General features: G+C 42.3%; 2 protein-coding genes across 2 annotated transcripts in view; one reads left to right on the top strand and one right to left on the bottom strand.

The window, feature by feature from the left end:
- Positions 1–3,609: 3,609 nt before the first annotated feature.
- Positions 3,610–25,724, top strand: part of nsmce4a (NSE4 homolog A, SMC5-SMC6 complex component) — a 37,333-nt gene continuing 15,218 nt past the window's right edge. Inside the window, exon 1 of the mRNA XM_062058449.1 lies at positions 3,610–3,678. The gene's annotated coding sequence lies outside the window, so the exon portion shown is untranslated. The remainder of the gene's footprint in view (positions 3,679–25,724) is intronic.
- Positions 16,507–22,029, bottom strand: LOC133657294 (coiled-coil domain-containing protein 177-like). The gene is made up of 2 exons (XM_062058448.1): positions 21,900–22,029; positions 16,507–21,617 (listed from the first exon to the last, which is right to left on the bottom strand). The coding sequence occupies exon 2, from the start codon at positions 21,500–21,502 to the stop codon at positions 19,826–19,828; it is 1,677 nt and encodes a 558-aa protein (XP_061914432.1). The 5' UTR covers positions 21,503–21,617; positions 21,900–22,029; the 3' UTR covers positions 16,507–19,825.

Here is a 25,724-nt window from a genome sequence, read left to right as displayed (position 1 = left end):
ATGATAAAAACATTAGCGCTCCACCTACGCCAGCCCTCATCTGCTCATCAACACCCATGCTCACCTGCGTTCCAGCGATCGACGGCGCGACGAAGGACTTCACCCGATCATCGATGCGGTTGGCGGCTAGCGTCGGATAGCGCCTCTGCTATCCAAGTCAAAGTCCTCCTGGTTGTGTTGCTGCAGCCAGCCGCTAATACACCGATCCCACCTACAGCTTTCTTCTTTGCAGTCTCCATTGTTCATTAAACAAATTGCAAAAGATTCACCAACACAGATGTCCAGAATACTGTGGAATTTTGCGATGAAAACAGAGCTCTTTGTATTGAGATACAATGTGTCCGAATACTTCCGTTTCAACCATTGACGTCACGCGCAAACGTCATCATACATAGACGTTTTCCACCGGAAGTTTAACGGGAAATTTAAATTGCACTTTATAAGTTAACCCGGCCGTATTGGCATGTGTTGCAATGTTAAGATTTCATCATTGATATACAAACTATCAGACTGCGTGGTCGGTAGTAGTGGGTTTCAGTAGGCCTTTAAGTGAATGGACACAAACATTTGACTGACAGTTGCGATAGCCAATCAGATCACGAGTTGTTGTCAGTAAGGCCTTCTAGCTGGCCTAAGGCAGATATATAGTGATGTTATGAGCGAGGTAACATAAGAACTCCATTACCCAGCATGCCACAGTAGTGAAGAGCACGGGCAGTAGCCCCGTTTAGGTTATTGAATGTAGACATGCAGCGGGATGTTTTTGATGAGCACGCTGTGGAATAAACTTTAAGAACTCGGCCAACACGCCTCGTCTGCATCTTTTATGATTAGACAAGACAACACCTATATTTGCAAGGCCATTTTCAAGAAGGATATTTAAAGAGAAACTACATCTTGGGAGACGATGTCGACCAACCCCGGAAGCTAGCTCAGATGTTGATGAAATGTGAGTTCAGATATTTTATTTCTTTATTTTTTCATGTTTAATGTGTTTTTTGCAATTTTAATTTTGACAGTACCACATAAGATATGTTTTAATTGCTGATGCGGGTTTATTGATTTTTAAATGCGCCAGAAAATAACCAGTTTTGTACAATGCCCAGTAGTGCGTAAATGTGTTCCTGTATAGTATTATTACAGCAATGGTCATGTGGTGACATCAATTATGGTATTTTGAGAGGTAATCATTGAAGTCGGACATCACTGAAGGCCTAGGTGTGAAACGCACGGCCCGCCACTGATAAAGATAGACTATTTAACTTCTCCTTTTTTTCAGCTTCTTGCTCTCCTGCGAATACGACCTCAGCAGGAGCATCCCCCGCGCCTCAGTTGTACATCGGAGTATCATTAACGTTTGGCTTCACCTTCATGTTTGTGGTGGATCAACTAGGAAGTTACTTTTCCATGTGTGGCAAGTTGGCGTCTTACATTTTGCAGCACAGTCATATTTATTAGCTTTGTCCATGATGATATTATTTGTCATTTCAGGACAAACAACGCTAAACAGTGACGCCATCACAGCCACATTAGGGCTGGTAATTCATGCAGCAGGTACTGTAATATTTACTACTTTCTGTTAGCGTGTGTTTGCTCTCAGTGTACAACAACTCATTGTGATGGATTCAGTACACAAACGTAAAAGGAGACTTCATGTGACTCACCATATGCGCTTTAATCACTTCTTTCCAAAGCCTAGCCTTAGGAGTTCAGTTCCATTCATGTGCTTTGAAAAAATATATATAATAATTGGTTAGGGGTAAATACGATCATATATCACAAACATGACAAGTAATAGCGTTGTTTGTTTGTTTGTGTGTTAGTGTGCAGGTTCTCTGTTTATGCAACGTTTCCAGGTGACAATGGGAAAGTCTACTGTAATTGCTTTTCAGTGCCCGAAAATGGAACAAAAGAGAGGGCTGTCCGGAGTTTCCCCACATGTAATGAATCGTAGCGCAGAGCCATGGCATTTTGAAAGCCGCCACACCTTAATTGAATACCATAACTTAAAGGCCTACTGAAACCCACTACTACCGACCACGCAGTCTGATAGTTTATATATCAATGATGAAATCTTAACATTGCAACACATGCCAATACGGCCGGGTTAACTTATAAAGTGCAATTTTAAATTTCCCGCTGAACTTCCGGTTGAAAACGTCTATATGATGACGTACGCGCGTGACGTCAATCGTTGAAACGGAAGTATTTGTACCCCATTGAATCCAATACAAAAAAGCTCTGTTTTCATCTCAAAATTCCACAGTATTCTGGACATCTGTGTTGGTGAAACTTTTGCAATTTGTTTAATGAACAATGAAGACTGCAAAGAAGAAAGTTGTAGGTGGGATCGGTGTAATAGCGGCTGGCTGTAGCAACACAACCAGGAGGACTTTGACTTGGATAGCAGACGTGCTAGCCGCCGACCGCACGGATGATCGGGTGAAGTCCTTCGTCCTTCCGTCGATCCCTGGAACGCAGGTGAGCACGGGTGTTCATGAGCAGATGAGGGCTTGCTGGCGTAGGTGGAGCGCTTATGTTTTTATCATAGCTCTGTGAGGTCCCGTTGCTAAGTTAGCTTCAATGGCGTCGTTAGCAACAGCATTGTTAAGCTTCGCCAAGCTGGAAATTATTAACCGTGTATTTACATGTCCATGGTTTAATAGTATTGTTAATTATGTCTATCCTTCCAGTCAGGGATTTATTTATTTTGTTTCTATCTGCATTTGAGCCCGATGCTATCACGTTAGCTCAGTAGCTAAAGAGCTTCGCCGATGTATTGTCGTGGAGATAAAAGTCACTGTGAATGTCCATTTCGCGTTCTCGACTCTCATTTTCAAGAGGATATAGTATCCGAGATGGTTTAAAATACAAATCCGTGATCCACAATAGAAAAAGGAGAAAGTGTGGAATCCAATGAACCCTTGTACCTAAGTTACGGTCGGAGCGAAAAAAGATACGTCCTGCACTGCACTGTAGTCCTTCACTCTCACTTTCCTCATCCACGAATCTTTCATCCTCGCTCAAATTAATGGGGTAATCGTCGCTTTCTCGGTCCGAATCTCTCTCGCTGCATTGTAAACAATGGGAAAATGTGAGGAGTCCTTCCTCCGGTGACGTCACGCTACTTCCGGTAGGGGCAAGGCTTTTTTTTATCAGCGACCAAAAGTTGCGACCTTTATCGTCGGTGTTCTCTACTAAATCCTTTCAGCAAAAATATGGCAATATCGCTAAATGATCAAGTATGACACATAGAATGGATCTGCTATCCCCGTTTAAATAAAAAAAAAAAATTTCAGTAGGCCTTTAAACAAGTTGAAAAACTTATTTGGGTGTTACCATTTAGTGGTCAATTGTACGGAATATGTACTGTACTGTGCAATTTACTAATAAAAGTTTCAATCAATCAATCAAAAAAATAATCAGGGTATTTTACATAAAAGCAAATTAAAGTAATACATTGTGTGAATTGATATTTTCAGCTAATTATTTACACACTTTTGACTTGTGATGCACTGAAAATTTGGCCACCGAAAAACTTGATCAAGCTCCAAACTGGGTGCTCCAAATGTGACGTGTTTGTGTATTGCAGCCGATGGATTCGCTCTGGGGGCAGTGGTGGCCACCGGCAAGGGGACTGTGCAAGTCATTGTGTTTTTTGCTGTGATACTACACAAGGTGAGAATTTTTGGAGTATAATGCTGAATTTCCACTCATGGAAAGTGAGTTATAGCCATAGATGACTGAATATATGACACTTCCTCTTTTTCATGGCACAATTGTTGAAAAAAATATAACAATCGGATTACATTAAAACCGCAACAACTATTAATGATTCTGCTTCATTGATCACCTTTATCTTAAAGGGATCATATTATTATTTTTCTACATTTAAGACACTTCTTTGTGGTCTACATAACATGTAATGGTTTTTGCATAGATTGTTTTACAGACCATCTTTAAGCCGCTTTCTGACCGCCTCTTCAGGTTGAGCCGGTTTGTTGGTGTCCTTATTTAAGTGCTTCCACTTCGACTGTCTTCTCACCGTCAGCCATGTTGTAGTTTTTAGCGCTTCCATATCGAGTCTACTGACAGATATAAGTTAGAACTAGAGGCTAACTTGTATCAGAAATGGCAACAGCGGAGGATACATGTGTATGTACAAGCCAGTTTGCCCTACAACAAAAAGATCGATTAAAAAGAAGGAATTTATAGAGTACGGCGTCGGACCTCAATGGTGGACTCGCACAAAGCTCTTTAGTTAAACTTTACCTTAAATGGAGATAACCGATGACGTCGCCAGTGGGGGAAAAACATCACAAATGGGGCAAATTCCAAACAGCTCGTTTGAGGAAGTATCAAGGAAGGCTAGATTGTTATATAAATATCTCTGCCATGCCCCCATGGTTCAATTTCAAATTTTCGGTACTTATGCAGATCCCAAATACGCAAAAACAGGTACCATCAGTTAAGAAATGTTGGTTTTGCATAATAGGTCCCCTTTAAAAGTAGCATCATAACTTCTCTTGTTAATAATTTATCCAACTTTTGAGAATTTTTTTTCAAGCGAGTCTCAGATCACTGGTGTGGTTGAATGACAGGAAGAATATCTCAGACTGGCTTAATAATTTGGCGCCACCTTTTGGTGTGTATGTATACATTTTCAGTTTCTGAATATAAGATAAAAAATTTTTCATACAAAAATATTGTATCTAGGGTTGTGCGATATAAACAAAAAAATGATTTTGTCAGATGATAGCGCTTTAATACTACCCATATAGCAGAGGTGGGACCAAGTCATTGCTTTACAAGTCACAAGTAAGTCTCAAGTCTTTGCCCTCAAGTCTCGAGTCAAGTCCCGAGTCAAGACAGGCAAGTCCCGAGTCAAGTCCAAAGTCAAGACTAGAAAGTCTCAAGTCAAGTCCCAAGTCCTGCATTTTGAGTTTCGAGTCCTTTCAAGTCCTTTTAACCACAGACTAATATTTTTACACAGATTGTGTATGCTTTTAAAACGCTGTATTTATTTATTAAAACAAGTGCATTTGAAATTGCAGGGAAAAAATGGTGCTGACATTGCAATTCATAATAGCACTATTAACCAGTCATTTTAATAGTTTAAACAATTTTAAACATTTAACTCATTCCTTTACAGAATAAACACATTTGCAAAAACAAACATTAACATACTATTGGTTGTATTTTATGAAAATAACATTACCACAAAGTTAAGAAGGAGCAAAGATCTTCAATATTTGTATGTGAGAATCACAAAGAAATCTTCTGGGGGAGGATGACGCCCCTACAGGGGTTTGGTTTACAAACTTTCAGCCCCACCTAAAACAAAATTCACCAGCCGCCACTGATTATGATGCATTCTCATTTTAGGCAAAATATAAGACAATACTTTCTTAACAGTATAATTGTAACCAGGAATAAGTCTTTAAGTAACAATATTCAAATACTAACATTGTTGGGTAAGACAGCATTTGGTTTTATTCTGAATCCAGTGAAACAGATTGGTGGTTTTAGCTGATATAAAGACTTTCAGGTGTTTATATATGTTTAAGTATTTGGCAGACGCTTTTATCCAAAGCGACATACATAAAAAATAGATATAAAACAATCACTGTAAACATTATCATTTAAGGGAAGAATGTAATACAAAATATCAATACAAAGTGTCAAGACAGAATAAACTCTCTGCTGCTGCAGCAACAGAGTTACAGTCTATAGGTCCCTAAAATATATAGATATCTAATGTATTCATACATTGTTTATGTAGGATATACGCATGTATATATAATCTAATCATATTGTTTCTTCAATTTAAAAATAGCTGACAGTTTTTGTCCCCCTTCTCTGGGATTATATTCCCAGTTTTGATCTCGGACGTCTGGTCATTTATAGCGTATAAGAATATTATATTACTGTTAAGCAAACTATGAATAATAAAAACGCCAAAACATGTGTCCGTTATCATAGCTACACGTATGACAAAAAAAAACACGTGAAAATCAGTGGTATTCAGTGACGTAAGATTAATTAAATTTGCTGACAGTTCATTGCTCCTGCCAAATGAATTGCACTGAGTGGAGCGGATCACCACTCCAAGATGGCGGCTCCGCGTCTCGTCTGCGCCAGTAGGCAGTAGCGCTCAATGCTGCGTACCCTTATAAGATGTCTATGGTTATAACGTTAGCAGTGAGTTTACAGCCTCACTGATTTAACTACACAGCAAATAAAAGTCATGTTACTTAGCCAATAAACGTTATCTTACATTCAAAACTTACCCTTCTTTGTGCAACTTCAAATGTCGAACGAAGTTGGAAGTTGTTGCGTCTCCGTCTGTAATATTCGAACTGCGTGATTTGCATACGGCAATTCGTTTTTTGTTGACCAAGTCGTAGTTTTTATACCCGAACGAAACCAACTTTGGCATAATTGTTTCTCTCTGCCGCATTGTTTGACAACTCTTGTTCGGTGGTTGTCCTGCAATTGGATTGGATGAGAGCTGTGGGATGAAAACAGCGTAGATTTAATTTGATTGGCTGTTGTACTGACAGCACACACGCTGACACGCAGCACACACGCTTATAGACACAGACGTATAAAATGAAAGATACGGAGCGCTCCCAAATAACTTTTTAAGCTTTGGGTTTTGGGGAAAGTAGCAAGTCATGTCAAGTCAAAAGCCTCAAGTCCAAGTGAAGTCACAAGTCATTGATGTTAAAGTCTAAGTCGAGTTGCAAGTCTCTTTACATTTTGTCAAGTCGAGTCTAAAGTCATCAAATTCATGACTCGAGTCTGACTCGAGTCCAAGTCATGTGACTCGAGTCCACACCTCTGCCATATAGTGATAATGCATGTTGATACATTCTAGCTGTGTACCGCAAATTTGATGGCAAAAAGCGAACAAAGGTGTCCTCAAGCCACTGTAATGTCCTCGCTAGTGGCTAATGTCCCTCCACTGTGCAGCTTCTTTTTTTTCTTTTTTTGTGTGCAGCTTCTAAATCACTAATGCTTGCCTCCATAGCAGCAACTAAACTTTATTTCTTAGACTTAACATTGTCTCTGAAGGACAAGGAATAGCTAAACCTACTTCACTACACTCCGTAGGAGGATTTAAAAAAAGCATCACTAACCAGCTAGAGTAATGATACAAAGTATGTGTTGGATTTATTATGTGTATTTGTTATGTCTATATCTATTTATGGCGGACTTACCTGGGACTTTAAGATGGGCGGGGCTACCACTGACAGGTGACCATGTACGTAGCTTTAAAAATGGCGTCATTGTTTCGTTTGTAAAAAACAGCGTGCTTCGCCACCAGCATACCCCACTGGTTATTACTGCTACTGCTGCTGCTACTACTACTGCTACTGCTACTGCTACTGCTGCTGCTGCTAATGCTGCTGCTGCTGCCAATGCTGCTACTGCTTCTGCTGCTACTAAATAAAACAAGCACAGAATGCAAAGCGAGTAATTCCTTTCATGCTGAGTGACGACCCCTATTCAGAGGGCCAATACGGAAAAAACTGAACAGTAATAACCAACGGGTTGGATGAGATTGTAATTAACCTACAAATCCCCCGATGAGTTTCAAGCCTTGAAGAGAAATAAATAACTCTCCAAGCGAAACAACACTGTGTCCACCCAACCATTGACCAAAGGAGGACCACCATTTGGAGGGAAAGGACCCTGCTGGTGAAACCAAACCCCGGTCAGTTAAAGAATAAGGAAAATGGACACACAGGAATTTGAAGCCCTCAGAGGAATGCGCTCTGCTGCGCAATCCTCCTTCACCAAGAGGGCCAATAAGCTTGCCTCCAGAGTCAAACTGTTAGGATAGAGAGCCCTGATTGACGAGCTGAGGAGCCTTGAGGTGGACTTTGAGAGGGTCAGTGATGCAGGAGATGACTATGCTGAAGCCCTCAATGCGGTGAACGGAACCGAGGATGAAGAGGACAAGGCAAAAGAAGAAGCAGCCTGCATAGCGGAGAAGACAGCTGAGTGCCTCCGTAAATACACAGAGACCGTTGAGTTCATTAAAGAATCAATCTGGACTAAGTTTGCAGCAGATGACATCGGAGAATGTGTTTCCAGTGCAGAGAGTAAGATGAACCAGGTTGAGGGCTGCGACATAAAGAAGTTACGGAGGTCTGATTTTGAGCTCACCAGACATGGCCTTAGAGAGAGGATCGATGAGCTCGAGCGAAGATGCAGGAACTGGGATGCTCTTATCTCATATGCTAACACAAAGATGCTCAAGGAGAAGGTCCGAGCTCTGTGGCGCCGAGTAAGAGACTGGGAGGATAGCTGGAGAGACCCAAGATGCACAGAGTCATCCGATGAAGATATGGATGACAAAGTCCGACTACAAAAAGAGTCTGACAAGGCGCAGGACGTGCTCAACCCAGTCAGTCTCACAGAGCCTCCATTTAGCGGTCCCAGTCTCAAAGAGGAACTTCCTACAGGCAGCAACACCCAAGTTGCTCCATCCAATCCTCTCCCAACAACCATCTCAGCTTCAGGTGCCAGAATACAGGCACTTAGTGGACCAGTTGGTGGCAGCACTGGAGCCACATCAAATGTCTCTAGCACACCGCTGATGACCCAGAGTGCTCCCCGGGGCATCCCTGACATGTATCCTGGAGGTTACGGCTACAGAAATCAGTTTCCCCTCGAGAGAGTACGTCTCCCCACGTTTTCTGGTGACATAACAAATTATTACCGTTGGAAGGCTGAGTGGGGAGAACTGGAGCAATTGGGGAACCCACTGAGGACGGCAGGTGTAACAAGGTTCCATCTCCTAGCTAGCCTCGGTGAGAAAGTGAAGAAGGACCTAGTCCTGTCCAGCTGCGCGTCCGCTGAGAAATGTTCCAACGCTTGGACAACAGATATGGGAATAAGGCAAGGATTGTCCAAATGATTGCGAGTGAGGTGCAAGGCCTGCCCCCTGTAAAAGGAAATAACCCTAGGAGAGCAATTGAGCTGATCCAGACGGTGGAAAGGGCCCTAAGTAACCTTCTCATCCTGGGTGAAGAGGACGTTATGAAAAATCGTCTGGTGGCGCAGTCTCTGGAGAGTAAGCTACCGAACTTCCTAAAGGAGAAATGGGTGGCTTACAAAAATGTACCCACCAATGGTTTCGCCCATCAGAACCACTTTGAGTGTCTTCTTCAATTCCTAAAGATACAGGAGGTAATTCTTGAAGAGCTGGACCAGTTGGAAACGAGCCTTGCAGAAAAAAGTCCCTCTGAGAAACGCCCGATAGAAACTTCAGAGAAGAGGGCGAAGAAGGCTTTCTCCAGGGTCACTGCAGGTCAACGCGGGCCTCCAGCAAAGCCACAATCTGCATGCTCCGTCTGTGCCGACGAAACACACGCTGGAAGGCTTTTTGCTTGCAAAACGTTCAGGGACTTGGACCTGGCAAAAAGAAAGTCTCACCTAAGGACCCATGGTGTGTGCAACAGGTGCTTGAACATTCACCCCAAGGATGGCCGTTGCAACTCAGGGTTCCTCTGCAGTAAAGCGGATTGCCGGCAAGACAAGACTCACCACTACCTGCTCTGCCCCAGGTTCGCCACTCAAAGGGACGGTGGCAGTAAAGTCCCAGTGAAAAGGCCTCTTGGCCTAACCAGCCAGCAGGAAGAGTTTCTTGCAACGCTAACCCCAGAGCAGAGGAAAGACTGCAGGAAAGTCTTCTCAAACAAAACCACCACAGCAATCTGCACCAGCACTGGAAGTGTACCTAAAGAATATCCAGTGCTAATGATGCTCCTCAAGGTCACTACCAACTCTGGCCATCTCATCGGAACATTGATTGACCTTGCTTCAGATACCAATTACATCACAAATACTGGAGCCAAGCGTCTCGAACTATGTGGAGAGAACATCAAATTGATTGTGCATGGAGTTGGTGGGATGCGGAGGACAATCATGACCAGGAGATATACCCTTCGGTTGAGGGTAGGAACTCCCGAGGGAACGGTAGGAGTGCATAAGATCATTTGCTACGGCCTGGAGAGCATCGCAGAGGTCACCCAGAAAGCCACACCACATCAACTTCAAGGGTTCTTCCCTGGTGTTGCTGCTGAAGACTTGGTGCGGCCCACCAAAATCGATCTCCTCATCAGCCACAGGGAAGGTCGCCTGGTCCCACAGCCAGTCAGGAGAGAAGGGGACCTGATCCTTTGGGATGGCCCACTTGGAAAGACGGTCGCTGGGACCCACCCTGACCTCCTTGAGATGGTAGATTTAACCTTCCACCAGTCCGACACTCATTTCGCAAGGTCCATGAGAACTACCTCAAGAGTATGTGAGGAGGTCCTTGTGGACTCAAGCAATCCGAACACCGAGTTCACAAAGGAAGAGACAGTCCTCAGCAGCACCGCTACAACTAACAAGGAAGTGTTAGAGTGGTTCAGGTGGGACAGCATCGGGGCAGCGTGCGACCCTCAATGTGGCATGTGTGCCCCAGGAGGAAAGGAGATGACCCTTGGAGAAGAAAGGGAGTTGGAGAAAATCAAGAATGGCCTCTCCTATGTTCTAGCAGACAAGCACAGCCAGTCACCCCACTGGGAAGCTGCCTACCCCTGGCGAGGAGACCCAGCCTCCCTCCCTGACAATCACGGAGCCGTGGAGGCTACTTTCAGGAGGACGGAGTCCAGGCTGGGACGAGAGCCCGCTTGGAAAGCAGCGTATGGGGAACAAATCCATGACATGGTCAGAAGAGGTGCGGCTGTCAAGCTATCAGAAGAAGAGATGGATTCCTGGAAGGGCCCAAAGTGGTACATTAGCCACTTGGTCGCCCCGAACCCCCACTCTGCTTCCACCCTTGTGAGAATAGTGTGGAATAGCAGCCAAGAGTTTCAGGGTTGGAGCCTGAATGACCTTCTCCAATAAAATCCAATAAAAGGAGTTCTCTTACGGTTCCGAAGTGGGCAACATGCTGCCCTGGGCGATGTACGAAAGATGTACAACTCTGTTTGGCTCAAGGATGAAGAGGTCCACCTGCATCGATTCCTGTGGAGGGATGACCCCCTGAACGAAATAGAGACGTTTGCAGTTGTCCGAGTGAACATTGGCGATAAGCCAGCAGGATGTATTGCCCAAGTTGCAATGCGAGAGACAGCTAAACTGCCACAGTTCTCGTCAATGCTCAAAGAACGTAGAGTTTTAGAAGAAGACTGCTACGTCGATGACATCCTGAGGTCGGACAATGATCTTGATGCTCTACGAAAGACAACTGTTGGTGTGGAGAAGATCTTGGAGGCAGGAGGGTTCTCTCTAAATCTCTAAACTTTATTTCTTAGACTTAACATTGTCTCTGAAGGACAAGGAATAGCTAAACCTACTTCACTACACTCCGTAGGAGGATTTAAAAAAAGCATCACTAACCAGCTAGAGTAATGATACAAAGTATGTGTTGGATTTATTATGTGTATTTGTTATGTCTATATCTATTTATGGCGGACTTACCTGGGACTTTAAGATGGGCGGGGCTACCACTGACAGGTGACCATGTACGTAGCTTTAAAAATGGCGTCATTGTTTCGTTTGTAAAAAACAGCGTGTTTCGCCACCAGCATACCCCACTGGTTATTACTGCTACTGCTGCTGCTACTACTACTGCTACTGCTGCTGCTGCTAATGCTGCTAATGCTGCTGCTGCCAATGCTGCTACTGCTTCTGCTGCTACTAAATAAAAGAAGCAAAGAATGCAAAGCGAGTAATTCCTTTCATGCTGAGTGACGACCCCTATTCAGAGGGCCAATACGGAAAAAACTGAACAATATGGTATCAGTATAAGGTCGATACTACAGTGATTAGATCGATATTTTTATTTTTTCCAAATATTTTTATTGAATTTTGCAGACAGTACAGTATGATGGATCATGGCAATAGCAAGTTGAGGTATCTGCACATTTTACAATATGTAACATAATAAACCCCACCCCTTACAATACCCACCCACTCAATTCCCAAGGTAATTGTCACCTAGTGCCCACAACAAATATAGACACACATGAATATATGCAAACATAGATTCAATAAAACAAAATATATTAAAGATAAATAAAAGAATGGATAATGTAAAATAAATAAATAATACATAAGATATACAATAAAATATAACGTAAAAGTAAATAAACACTAGGAAGGTTGGGGGCGGGGGGGTTTCAGCGGTCAGATCGATATTTTTTACTATTACAAAATAGTTTTTGTTATTGTTTACAAATTCAAGAAATATAAGCAATTAGTATTTTTTTCTATTGTTTATGTCATGACCGTTACGCCAGGTCATACCTTGTTTTGGTTTTGTGGGATTTTTTATTAGTTTGCTGTTTTGTTCCTGTTCAGCACTCGTATTTTGCTTCTTATTCTGCGTGTGTTGCCTTTCAGTGACTTTATTTACCTGCCTGAGCACTGTTTCCCTCACCTGCTCTTTATTAGCCATCAGTGGACTCACCTGTCCCTGATGGCTAATCAAGAGGGTTTATATGCCAGCTTCAGCTGCCTCTTGCTGCCGGAACATGGTTTCACGTTTATTTTTCGTTGGTATGCTTTCATTGCTCAGTATTTAGTATAGCTCACTTTGCTTTACGTGCACAGCTTCCCTGTGCTTTCTGTGCATTTCCCTGCTGCACTCTATTCTTGTATTTTTTAACATTAAATACTTTTCTTGCCTGCACGTTAAAAAGTTAAAGTACCCATGATTGTCACACACACACTAGGTGTGGCAAAATTATTCTCTGCATTTGACCCATCACCCATGATCACCCCCTGGGAGGTGAGGAGAGCAGCTGCGCCCGGGAATCATTTTTGGTGATTTAACCCCCACTTCCAACCCTCAATGCTGAGTGCCAAGCAAGGAAGGTAATGGGTCCCATTTTTATAGTCTTTGGTATGACTCGGCCGGGGTTTGAACTCACGACCTACCGATCTCAGGTCATCTCCTGTCTCTGCATCTTGGGGGCAACAACTTTCGCAACAATTTGAAACCGTAACAGTTAATTTATTTTGCATGTTACTATAAATGATGTATGTAAAAAAAACGAAACATTTAACTTAAATATTAATTGATATTATTACAACGCCATCATGTGTTTTTGTCGCATTACAGTTGTGATCAAAATCTGAAAATTATTAGTATGACATTAGTATGCCCAATACTGACTGTGCCTGTGACTAATTGGTATTGATTTCTAACCACATTTGTAGCATCATCCAAAACTAATGTGAAGTATTCAAACTTCAGAATAAGTGAATATTACATTTTAGTATAAGTGTACTGTAGATACAACCATGTTGCCACAGAAAGTAACTAGCTATTAACAGTAAATTAGGAAGTAGATTAATAATAGTTTTGAGAAAATCTTAGAACCGTAAAAGACGCAATATGTTATTGTATACGTCAGCAGTTAAATTAGAAGCCTCTGTGACCTGTTTTTGAAATTTTTATTAAAGTGCTTTTAGTAGGAACTCTTCCTTGTCCGAGATTGGCCAATTCATGCCTCCCGGTATTGTGGAATGCAGCAGAACACAAATATCCATGGAAGCAATACCTAAAAGTATGTCCTCCTTGTTTCCAAGGCCCCTGCAGCTTTTGGTTTAGTTGCCTTCCTGATGCACGCAGGTCTGGAAAATAAATCCATCCAAGGACATTTGTTGGCCTTTTCAGCTGCAGCACCAGTAGTTGCCATGGCCACATACTTCACATTACATGCGGTAAGAAAGAACAAAGCAGTCGTCCCCTTGTCAGGCTAGACTGCTGCATTGATTGCAAATGTATTTGTATCTACAGTCTTACACTTCCTCTCAAAACCAGCTCAGTGCAACCGGGGTGGGAATGCTCTTCTCTGCTGGGACGTTCCTTTTTGTGGCCACTGTGCACGTTCTGCCTGAGATCATTAGCAGGAGCAGTAGTCATGGTTGGGCAGGCCAACACTCCAGTCACCTCCAACAGCAGCAGCGCCACCTAGGGCTTCAGGAGAGCTTCACTCTTGTTCTCGGTGTGGGCCTTCCTGTGATGCTTGCTCTGGGGCTTCACGACAACTGACTAGGACTTACTCTACGTTTGCATGCTGAGACAGGCGGTCATCATGCCAAAGAAATATATGGAGGACTATATCAACAGGTAATACATCACAGCATATCAGCAACCTCTGACAAATGTACTAAGCAGCACACGAGAACCTGTTAGGGTGCTTACTACTGCACGGTACCAGCTTGGTTCTTCTAATGCAGGAAATAGCACAAAAAAAAACATGCAACATTGAATGCGTCAGCTAGAATAAGACATGCTAACAAACAGCAATGGAGGAGAATAAGTGTCATGTGTTTACTTCTCTGCATGTGAATGTTAGTCACAAGGGCCACAAGAAAACAAGCCGCTGCAGCCAGTGGGCACTCTGGAGTATAATGCCGGTACAGCAACAGGATAAGCTAACGTTAGTATGCACTTTGTGTCAGTTTTTTTGCAACATTACAATGACTCGTTGAAGACAAATCTGTTCGACCAATCAGTGACCAGTAGTGGTATTTCGTCACACTTATGGACTCTGCATTGCAGCCATGCTAACCAGGTAATGACAATTGTAAGTGTCTAATGTGAGTAGAGCTGCACGCAGTCAATACCAGGCAAAGGTTATTAAACCACGTGTTCCAGCAGTTTTGCAGAGTAGGGATTGTATTGTTCAATTTGTATGAATAAATTCATATTTTTCAGATTTAATTACCTTGCCATTCTCCCTTGTATGTGTTCCTACCAACTCTGCCTGTCCTTTTTTCTGTAAGGGAAAAGGGTGTTGGTCTACGTAGGTCCTCACGCTTGCTAGCTGAAATGTGACTAATGAATGGCTGTTTGTAAGAGAAAGTAGTGATGAATTAAGCGTACAAGACAGTAAGCCTACTGTAGAGAACTGTATTTATGTACTATGTAGCATACCTATATGGTTGGTACCCTGCAAATTATTTTAATATAAAAACACCACTGTAAGTACATGGAGCTGATGCCATGACATCATTGCTTCTTTGTCTTTAGTGTTTGCAATGTGAAAAGTTAATACAGTAGTAGAGACATGCTGCACATGTTCTTTCAATGAATGTGAATGTTTTGCACAAAGGCTCTCCTAGTTTGTATTTGCTTGTTGCTCAGCCTTTTAAGTTAATTACCTGCATGACATAATGATTCAAAAACAGTTTACCTTTGTTAACGTCATCTCAGTGAAACGTCCCCTTGGGTACAGTCATTGTGGATTACAAGATCTTTTCATGCAGCGTATTCACAGGGTCTGAAAATGTCTTCCAAAGTTTGAATCCAACAATTTGTATTCAGGGCCTTAAAAAGTCTAGAATTCTCCAAAAATCTCATAAAAGGTCTTAAAAACGATTTGGAAAGGTCTTAAAAATCTATTGACAATACTTTTATTTAAAACATGCATAAACTTCGGTCTTGCATTTAAATATTTCGATTTTTGTGTACACTATAACGTATCTACAAAACAGAAGTAAAGTAGGCTACCTGTGTTGCCTGTTCAAAATATTTATTGTGCACTACCAGCTAGTGTGTGCTGTGCATGCGTTGTTACATCTTAGCATAGCAGCGGAGAAAACGTAATAAAAGCACAAGCCAAGCCGAATTCATCCATCCATTTCCTACTGCTTGTCCCTCTTGGAGTCACGGGGGGTGCTGGTGCCTATCCCAGCTGCATTTGGGGGGAAGGCGGGGTACACACTGGACAAGTTGCCTCCTCATCACAGGGCCAACACATATAGACAACATTCACACTCACATTCACACACTCGGGCCAATTTAGTGTTGCCAATCAACCTATCTTACTTGCATAAAATGGGTAAGTGCAAGTTCAACGATTTGTGGCTCCAGATCGATCAATTTAATCGAGGAGGGAAGCGTTTGTAAACATTGCGGTGAAAGTAAATGGAATGATAATGTAAAAGTCCAAATCTGGGATAAGTCTGTGTCAAAAGAAGCTGAAACACCACAAACACTTGTACAACTATACAAGGATATAAAAGTTAACCATTTAGCATTAGCAGATATGCTAACAGTCCCTTTCACAGACCATATATTGTGTTTTCCTCTAACATTGCTGACATTCTGGTTGTTGTCACATGAAAACATTTGATATGAAGCACACTGCACGTTTAGCAAGAAAACACTTCTATGGCAAATCTGATAAATGGCTGTTCTGATGTTTGGTAATCCATCCATCCATCTTCCTCCGCTTATCCGAGGTCGGGTCGCGGGGGCAGCAGCCTAAGCAGGGAAGCCCAGATTTTCCTCTCCCCAGCCACTTCGTCCAGCTTCTCCCGGGGGATCCCCAGGCGTTCCCAGGCCAGCCAGGAGACATAGTCTTCCCAACGTGTCCTGGGTCTTCCCCGTGGCCTCCTACCGGTTGGACGTGCCCTAAACACCTCCCGAGGGAGGCGTTCGGGTGGCATCCTGACCAGATGCCCGAACCACCTCATCTGGCTCCTCTCGATGTGGAGGAGCAGCGGCTTTACTTTGAGCTCCCCCCGGATGGCAGAGCTTCTCACCCTATCTCTAAGGGAGAGCCCCGCCACCCGGCGGAGGAAACTCATTTCGGCCGCCTGTACCCGTGATCTTGTCCTTTGAGTCATGACCCAAAGCTCATGACCATAGGTGAGGATGGGAACGTAGATCGACCGGTAAATTGAGAGCTTTGCCTTCCGGCTCAGCTCCTTCTTCACCACAACGGACCGATACAACGTCCGCATTACTGAAGACGCCGCACCGATCCGCCTGTCGATCTCACGATCCACTTTTCCCTCACTCGTGAACAAGACTCCTAGGTACTTGAACTCCTCCACTTGGGGCAGGGTCTCCTCCCCAACCCGGAGATGGCACTCCACCCTTTTCCGTGTTTGGTAATATTTTTTTAAATTAGTTTACAATAAAGAGGCTTCTGGAGTATTTAGTGAAAGAAAGAAAGAGCAGTGAATGAATTCATATACTTACAATTCATACTGGCCCTCTGATTTTCCTTAATGTCTTTGTACTTTTTTGTCTGTATGGATGTAAAATGGTCTTAAATTATATTCATTATGGTCTTTAAAAAAATCCTGAATTTGACTTGTTGAAACCTGCAGAGACTGTCCATGGGTGTTGCACTTGGTGTATTGTTTCCTTTACACAAGGAAAAAAGGGCGCTCATATGTTGCCTTGTATCAGGTTTTTTTCTTTATATATCTTAAAAGTATTAGGGGGAAACGGTCACCTAGGTGCTGCTCAAAAAATTAGACAATGACTAAAAAGTTTATTTATTTCAGTAATTTCATTTCAAAAGTGAAACTTGCATATTATATACACATTCATTACTCTCAGACTCATATATTTCAAATGTGTATTTCAATGTTGATGATTATAACTGAAAAAAAAAAAAAAAATCCTAAATTCAATATCCCAGAAAATGTGATTATTACTTATGAGTAATGGCTTTTTTCCGATATCCGATATTCCGATATTGTCCATCTCTTTAATTACCGATACCGATATCAACCGATACCGATATCAACCGATATATGCAGTCGTGGAATTAACACATTGTTATGCCTAATTTGGACAACCAGGTATGGTGAAGATAAGGTACTTTTTAAAAAAAATTAGTAAAATAAGATAAATAAATTAAAAACATTTTCTTGAATAAAAAAGAGAGTAAAACAATATAAAAACAGTTACATAGAAACTAGTAATGAATGAAAATTAGTAAAATTAACTGTTAAAGGTTAGTACTATTAGTGGACCAGCAGCACGCACAATCATGTGTGCTTACGGACTGTATCCCTTGCAGACTGTATTGATATATATTGATATATAATGTAGGAACCAGAATATTAATAACAGAAAGAAACAACCCTTTTGTGTGAATGAGTGTAAATGGGGGAGGGAGGTTTTTTGGGTTGGTGCACTAATTGTAAGTGTATCTTGTGTTTTTTATGTTGATTTAATTATTTTTTTTAAACGATACCGATAATAAAAAAACCGATACCGATAATTTCCGATATTACATTTTAACGCATATATCGGCCGATAATATCGGCCTGACATCTCTACTTATGAGCAACGGAAGAAAAAAGGATTTTAGAAATGTTGAACTGAAAAATATAAACATGTACAGTACTGAAAACCTACATAGCAAAGTTTGAAACCTGTGCTTTAGATTACTGTATTAGCTAGCTAACTAGTTGTTACACTGTTAACTTGATGCTAGCAAAATTAATGTTGACAAATACATAATGTTATGCTTCTTAACTTGCATAGGACAGAGGCTGACTTTTGTACTTTCAGTAAAGTTTTGCTGTGTTCTGGTCACAATTTTTTTTTATTTACTCCATTCTTCATGATATTTCTGTTAAATTTGAATGTCCAATTTCTTTCACAGAACATTACAAAAAACATTACATGTTTGGTATTTTTATTTAAGGCAAAAGTTGATTGAAAGATTTGAGTAAATAAAGGTTTTATGCCATTTGAAAAATGAATAACATTTATGTTCTGTTTGGGGTATTGTTGAATGACTGCCAGTTTATCGTAATGCTGTAAAAAAATTTGACATTGAAATAATAATAATAATAAAAAAATAACAGGAATAATCATGTATAATGGAGCAATACAACAAAAATGATGATCCAAAAGACAGCAAACATTAACTAACGGGACAAAAAGTCATTTGTCCCCTAGGGGTTAAAAAACATGAAATTATGTATTTGTCAGCTTGTCAATGAAATACAGTTCTACCTTCTTGACCTCCCACCCCTTCAAAAAAACCATATTCGAGATCAGTGTTTTTCAACCTTTTTTGAGCCAAGGCACATTTTTTGCGTTGAAAATAATCCGGAGGCACACCACCAGCAGAAATCATTAAAAAATGAAACTCAGTTGACAGTAAAAAGTCGTTGTTGCAATTGTTGGATATGACTTTAAACCATAACCAACCATGCATCACTATAGCTCTTGTCTCAAAGTAGGTGTACTGTCACATCACGCCGTGACTTATTTAGAGTTTTTTGCTGTTTTCCTGTGTGTAGTGTTTTAGTTATTGTCTTGCGCTCCTATTTTGGTGGCTTTTTGTCTTCTTTTGATATTTTCCTGTAGCAGTTTCATGTCGTCCTTTGAGCGATATTTCCCGCATTTACTTTGTTTCAGCAATCAAGAACATTTCAATTGTGTTTATCCTTCTTTGTGGGGACATTGTTGATTGTCATGTTCGGATGTACATTGTGGACGTTGTCTTTGCTCCACAGTAAGTCTTTGCTGTCGTCCAGCATTCTGTTTTTGTTTACTATGTAGCCAGTTCAGTTTTAGTTTCGTTCTGCATAGCCTTCCCTAAGCTTCAATGCTTTTTCTTAGGGGCACTCACCTTTTGTTTATTTTTGGTTTAAGCATTAGACACCTTTTTATCTGCACGCTGCCATTGCTGTTTCCGACATCTACAAAGCAATTAGCTACTGGCTGCCACCTGATACGGAAGAGTACTACACGGTTACGCTGCCGAGCTCGAAACAGCACCGACACTCAACAACAACAACACATCATTTGCACACTATAATTACTGGTTTGCAAAAAATATTTTTAACCCAAATAGGTGAACACGGCACGTGTGCCGCGGCACAGTGGTTGAAAAACACTGTTCTAGATGGTGTTGGTTGTCACAGTGTGTCAGCATGTGTGTATTCAAAGGCATTAATGATTGATATGGATCCAAACAAGAACATTTGTGAGGTCAGAGGTCATGTAAGTCTTAAGTTTAAAGGTGTTTGATGGACCTTGCTTGTTGTTTCAGAGGTTCAAGCGGCTAATGGAGGCGGCCAGCTGAGCTTCCTGAGCCATGTGAGCAAAAGAGCGACTTTGCGTCTGCTGTCTCACCCGCTCCCTCAAGTTAAAAGATGCCAGCGCCAGCTTGTGCGCCTCCTGCTGTGTGTGCTCTCGCTCTTCGCGTAGCCTCTCGCGCCTCCATTCCTTCACGGCGATGCTTCCCTCCCTGACCCTCCTTGCCACCTCCTCCTCTCGCTGCACATTCTCTCTGAGCCTCTGATGGCGGAGCTGCCTGTCTGTGTTGTGCTGATGCGTCTGCTGGGCTCTCCTCCTGTGTTGGCCACACGCGTGCTCTGTGGCCCTCAGCGTGCGTTGCTGACTCAGCTTGAACAGGAGGTGTTTGTGTGTGAGCTGCTGGATGCTCTGCAGCTTGGCCCTCAGTCGGGCTCTCTGTAGCCGCTTCTCCTCCTGGGCCGCTCGCTCCTGGAGCTCCTTCAGCACGGCCTCCAGGTGGCGGCCGTGCTTCTCACAAGAGCGCTGCATCTTCCTCTCCAGCGCATCTCTCAAACGTGACTCGACTTCCTCCACCCGATGCTCCACTTGTTGTCTAAGGAGGAGGTGGTGCAGCAGCTCCCTGCTATTCTTTTCCTGCAGACGCTTCTTCTCCTTCCTCTCCAGCAGGAGTTTACTCCTCCTTGCTTTCTGCTCCCTCTCCATTTCCACCTGTTTCTCCCTCTCTCGCTGCCTGTTCTCCACCTCCTCGATGTTTCTCAGCAGTCTCTCTTGGTAGCATCTCTTCCCCTCCGCCTCCCTCTGTGCAGCTGCAGCCTTTCCTCTACGTTGAGCCTCCACCTGCTCCTTCAGCCTCCTCCAGCGCTCCTCCTGCAGCATCACCTCCTGCTTGAGTTGCCCTGCTCTTTCTTCTTCTCGGTGCAATCTCAGCCTCCTGCGGGCCTCCAGCTCCTCATGCCAGCGTTGCATGCTTTGCATCAGCTTTTTCCTCCTCCTTCTCTCAGCCTGCACCCTCCGGGCCTCCTCCTGACTGCGGGCTTCGTCTCGCTCCTCTTCCTCCTGCTGCATATTATTCAGGCGGTCCTCCTCCAGCTGGTGCCTCAACAACATGAGAGCAGCGATCTTGCGGTCTGTCTGTGATATCTGGACACACATCTCCCTTTTGATGTCTTCAGTTAGCTTCCGCAGCTTGACATCGATAGCAGGAGAGTGTCTGAGGTCTCGTAAGCTGCAGATGGTGCTCCTGTCTGCAGCAGAGCAGGATGTCTTGCTCACACATTTCTCCTTCAAACACAGGTCTGCATATGGAATATCGTCCACAGCAGGCTCCTGCTTCAGGTTGGTGTCATGTCGCTTTCCCAGCCTCGGGACTTTCTTAGCGCTCGGCCACCTGGCAGCCTGCTGGATAATCCTCTCCCTCTCATCCCGGCACATTCGCAACAACTTGCTTCTCTCATTTTCGTACGATTCATGCATCACTCTCGCCGCCTCCAAAGGCATGCCGCGCTGCTCAGACAATAAATTGTTCAGGGATTTCACGAGTAGATCAACAGGTTTGATGCCCAGCCGTGCACAGGACTCCAAGGAGCGGGGACTGGTTAAAACATACCTGCTTTTGTCCGCCGCAGCGGAGTCAAAATTGTTTAGATCTAAGTGAGGTGCAGGTGAAGAAGACCTCCACTCCCCCATGGTGGAAACGACACAACCGCAAAGATGGCTCCTAGGTGGAATTCCGCTCAGTCTGTTGTCCAGCTGGGCAGGATCATGAGGGGATTAGTAAGTCCATGTGATCAGTCCATTGAACCTATCCATATAAACGTATGAAAAAGAAATGCAGTTATTTCAAACAAATATATAATAATCAATAATTCAAAACTCAAGAAGAAAAACAGATGCCTTGTTAAAGCAGTCTTGGGAGTAAATTATGATAAATACACGACAACTTCTATATTGTAATATTTCTTAAACTTGAAACATACACACTTTAGTGAATGATATTGGAACACTAGAGTATAAATAATTGTGCCAAAATGACTACTTAATCATTTCTAAACAATCGCCAAAGTAAGAAAACTAGCAGACTTACAGTAACAGAAGCCTGGCAGCTGAATGTGATTTTTGTGACACTTGTGGTTGCCATGGCTGGAAAAACAAAAAGTGGCTTTCCGTTGTTGTTTACGCCGTCATACTGTTCAGAGTGACATCTAGCGTTTAGTGACTCCTTGGAGGACTGATATTCATTATTGTCATGTTTTTTGTGTGTGACACAATTATATTATTATACATAAGTAATACATTTTTGTATCATGGATCAGCACCCGATGCGACCGCAAAGGGAAAAGCGGTAGAAAATGGATGGATGGATGGATGGATCAGTGAAACAGATCCATGTTTCCTGAGGGAACTCTCCTGAAGGAATCAATAAAGTACTATCTATCTATCTATGTAAAATATTATATGAATATACATTTATTTTGTAATTTCAAAAACTTTTCACCATCAAAATCCTAAACTTGGATCCACTTTGTTGTTTGCTTCCTTTACAACCGACTGTTTCAAAAGATACTTTTAAAGCAACATATTTCTTACTAACCATAGATCCAAAACAAAACTATGGAAATATTATTATTGCTAAATTATTTGCAAACGCGTATCTTAATCCGTGCATGTGCAATCCAATTCATGTATCCGTCAACTAATGTGTGTGTCTGTATCTCAATCTTTGTGTGTGTAATCAGATCCGCATTTGCCTGTTCTAATTTGTATATCCCTATTTTGTACACTGCTGCTGGAATTTAAATTTTCCTGAGGGAACTCTCCTGAAGGAATCAATAAAGTACTATCTATCTATCTATCTCTCTATCTATTATGATTTGTCTGTGGGTAAAAAAAAAAAACTGCCTGTCTGTATTTGTTTGTGTGTAAAAAGAAATGCGTGTCCGTATTCAGAATTGTGTGCGTGTAATACAATCTGTTTGTGCGTATCCAGAATTGTGTGTGTGTATGACATTGTGTGTGTCCGTATTGAGATCTGTGTGAAGCAGGAACCCTTGACCCCTGGCTGGGGCGGAGACACACATTTGGATATGTACACAAAGATTGTATTAACGCATATAAATACGCACACACAAATCTTCCACAAGAAGTGTGGCATAAATCACGTGTAAATAGACAGCCTATAGAGCAGTGGTTCTTAACCTTGTTGGAGGTACCGAACCCCACCAGTTTCATATGCGCATTCACTGAACCCTTCTTTAATGAAAAATAAAATGTTTTTTTTAAAAATTCAAGACAAAGTTATATGTTTTGTTACTGGTGCACAATATTAACCGTGCATGAACATCACCTTGTTAAAAGAACAAAACCAACACAGCATGAACTCACAACAAATTACACACCTGCAAATCAGTGTGACTTCTGCTGTTGTTGTATCCATAATACGTTGATAGGGAGAATTTTTTTATTTACACGATGAGTCGGGTGTGTCTTGACCTCCGGGGCGGAGGCTCCACCGAACCCCCTAGGGTTCCATCGAACCCAGGTTAAGAACCACTGCTATAGAGGGTTCTTGCCTCACACAAAAATCTGAATACAGACACACATTAGTTTTTTTACACACACACAGAGCGAAATATGAAAAACAGATTTTTTTTTTTTACCCACAGACAAATCATAATACGGACACACAAATTAGAACACGCATACGCGACGGATCTAATTACACAGACACACACAGACATGTGATTAGATTACACACGCACATATTGAGATGCACGTTTGCAAATCATTTTGCTACAATAATACCTTCATACAAAACATGCCAAAAAGTAGTAGTTTACCTTGTGGATGTGGGTTCTTTTCCAAGCTTTTTGGAACATTTTTTCTGAGATAATGTGTGACTACAATCTTTTCAACCTGTCCTACGGAGTAACCCAAACAAAGTCTCCTTGTGAAGGCTGTTGGATTTATCAACAATAAATGTATGTGCTACAAAAAAATAATTTTGCCTTTAGGAACAGAAAAATGACTTAATGTACGCTTTCAAATTACCACCTTTAGGAACAGAAAAAGGACTTAATGTACGCTTTCAAATTACCACCTTTAAGAACAGAAAAAGGACTTAATGTACGCTTTCAAATTACCACCAGGACAAGACATTTCTCATTAATGACAGGTTTTGCTGTTACGCATTAATTAAAAACTCTACAGTATATATTAATATATCTCTTGAATCTATTGTATTATGTTTAAACTGGATATAATTTATGGGCAGTAATGATTTTAAGATTTTTCCAACACATTTTTAGAACATGATACTTCCAGAATCTAGATTATACAAGTGAGTTCTTCATATACAAGAAAAGGTTCTTATCAAATAAACAAGTCCTCTGTGTGTCTATTGATTAAAAAATTGTACTGCAAGAAGTAATGACTAGTAATGCTATAAAGTTTCGTATCCGCAAAAATGTGACGTCACCGGAAGTGATACAACACTTCCTGTCTGTCACGAGCATAGATATACACGTATGTAGAAAACCAAATACGGTGCAGCGCCGATGCTAGCGATGTGCTTACGTGACGGCCATCTTGGTTGGGGCGACGGCCCTATTAAGGTACTGCATGTATTGCATAAATCACATTTCTCTAGCGATGTTCATGCAGTTGATTTGTTCGTCAATGTCAAACCATGTGCTCTCGACACACACCATTTAATACAAAAAAGTAATGAAAGGTTATTCCTGTACTGTAGTGTACAACACAATGTGCAGGAAGATATAGTTGGTTATCTGGTGAGCGTGCTGACACTATGCCCCTACTAGCTGCTCGCTGTAGGCCTGACACTATGCCCCTACTAGCTGCAGGCCTGACACTATGCCCTTATTAGCTCCTCGCTGTAGGCCTGACACTATGCCCCAACTAGCTGCTCGCTGTAGACTTGACACTATGCCCCTACTAGCTGCTCGCTGTAGGCTTGACACTATGCCCCAACTAGCTGCTCGCTGTAGGCTTGACACTATGCCCGTACTAGCTGATCGCTGTTGGCTTGACACTATGCCCCAACTAGCTGCTCGCTGTAGACTTGACACTATGCCCCAACTAGCTGCTCGCTGTAGGCTTGACACTATGCCCGTACTAGCTGATCGCTGTTGGCTTGACACTATGCCCCTACTAGCTGTAGGCCTGCCACTATGCCCCAACTAGCTGCTCGCTGTAGGCCTGACCCTATGCCCCTACTAGCTGCTCGCTGTAGGCACGCAGCTCAAAGAGGCGAGTCGCCGATGCTCATCCATCTCTATGGTCACAAGCACAGTGACGGAAGTCGTGAAGCGCGCTCATCGCTGAAGCTAAACTTGGACAAACTGGTAATTGCTAATCGAACATAGCACGAAGTATGAAGTGGGACACACTGGACACGAGCGTTGTTCGACGTTACTAAGTTGGGTGCAGGTGATGCTAGCTGCTGTTTCTGTTGGCTAGCTGCTAGCACCGGTGTGAAGGAAGATGCTAACATGTTAGCTGTTGTGTTACGTTGACGTCTTCCTCACTGGCGGTGTCAAAACTGTCCATACTATTGGACCTATCTTGCATTGTAACTTTATTTCGGCCTTTTTGTTATGCGTATTAATCTTGCACCTTGTTTTAAATTGGTACTTAATTGTGGCGGTTGCGTAGCATGAGTTCATGATACATAGGTTGTCCTCCGTTATGAACGTTTCAGTTCCTACGACACATCGATTTTTAGTGTAAATCTATATACTTATTTGGTTTATATAATACCTAAATGAAAACTTAAAGGGGTTGTTTGGAACTTGCTCACAGTTACTGGGGAAGCAACTAACAATTTGCAGTCATGTTGATGATGATATTAGCTGGCCAAATTGCTATCATTAGCTGACCACACCATCCATCT

Source organism: Entelurus aequoreus, linkage group LG09 (genome assembly GCF_033978785.1).
Source record: "Entelurus aequoreus isolate RoL-2023_Sb linkage group LG09, RoL_Eaeq_v1.1, whole genome shotgun sequence".
Lineage (NCBI taxonomy): Eukaryota > Metazoa > Chordata > Actinopteri > Syngnathiformes > Syngnathidae > Entelurus > Entelurus aequoreus.
The sequence above is the reverse complement of the archived record's forward strand: the minus strand, read 5'-3'. Positions and strand labels throughout refer to the sequence as shown.

Bases quoted from the DNA above. Each gene is read 5' to 3' on its own strand.
- LOC133657294 (XM_062058448.1), bottom strand. From the start codon at position 21,502: ATGGGGGAGTGGAGGTCTTCTTCACCTGCACCTCACTTAGATCTAAAC.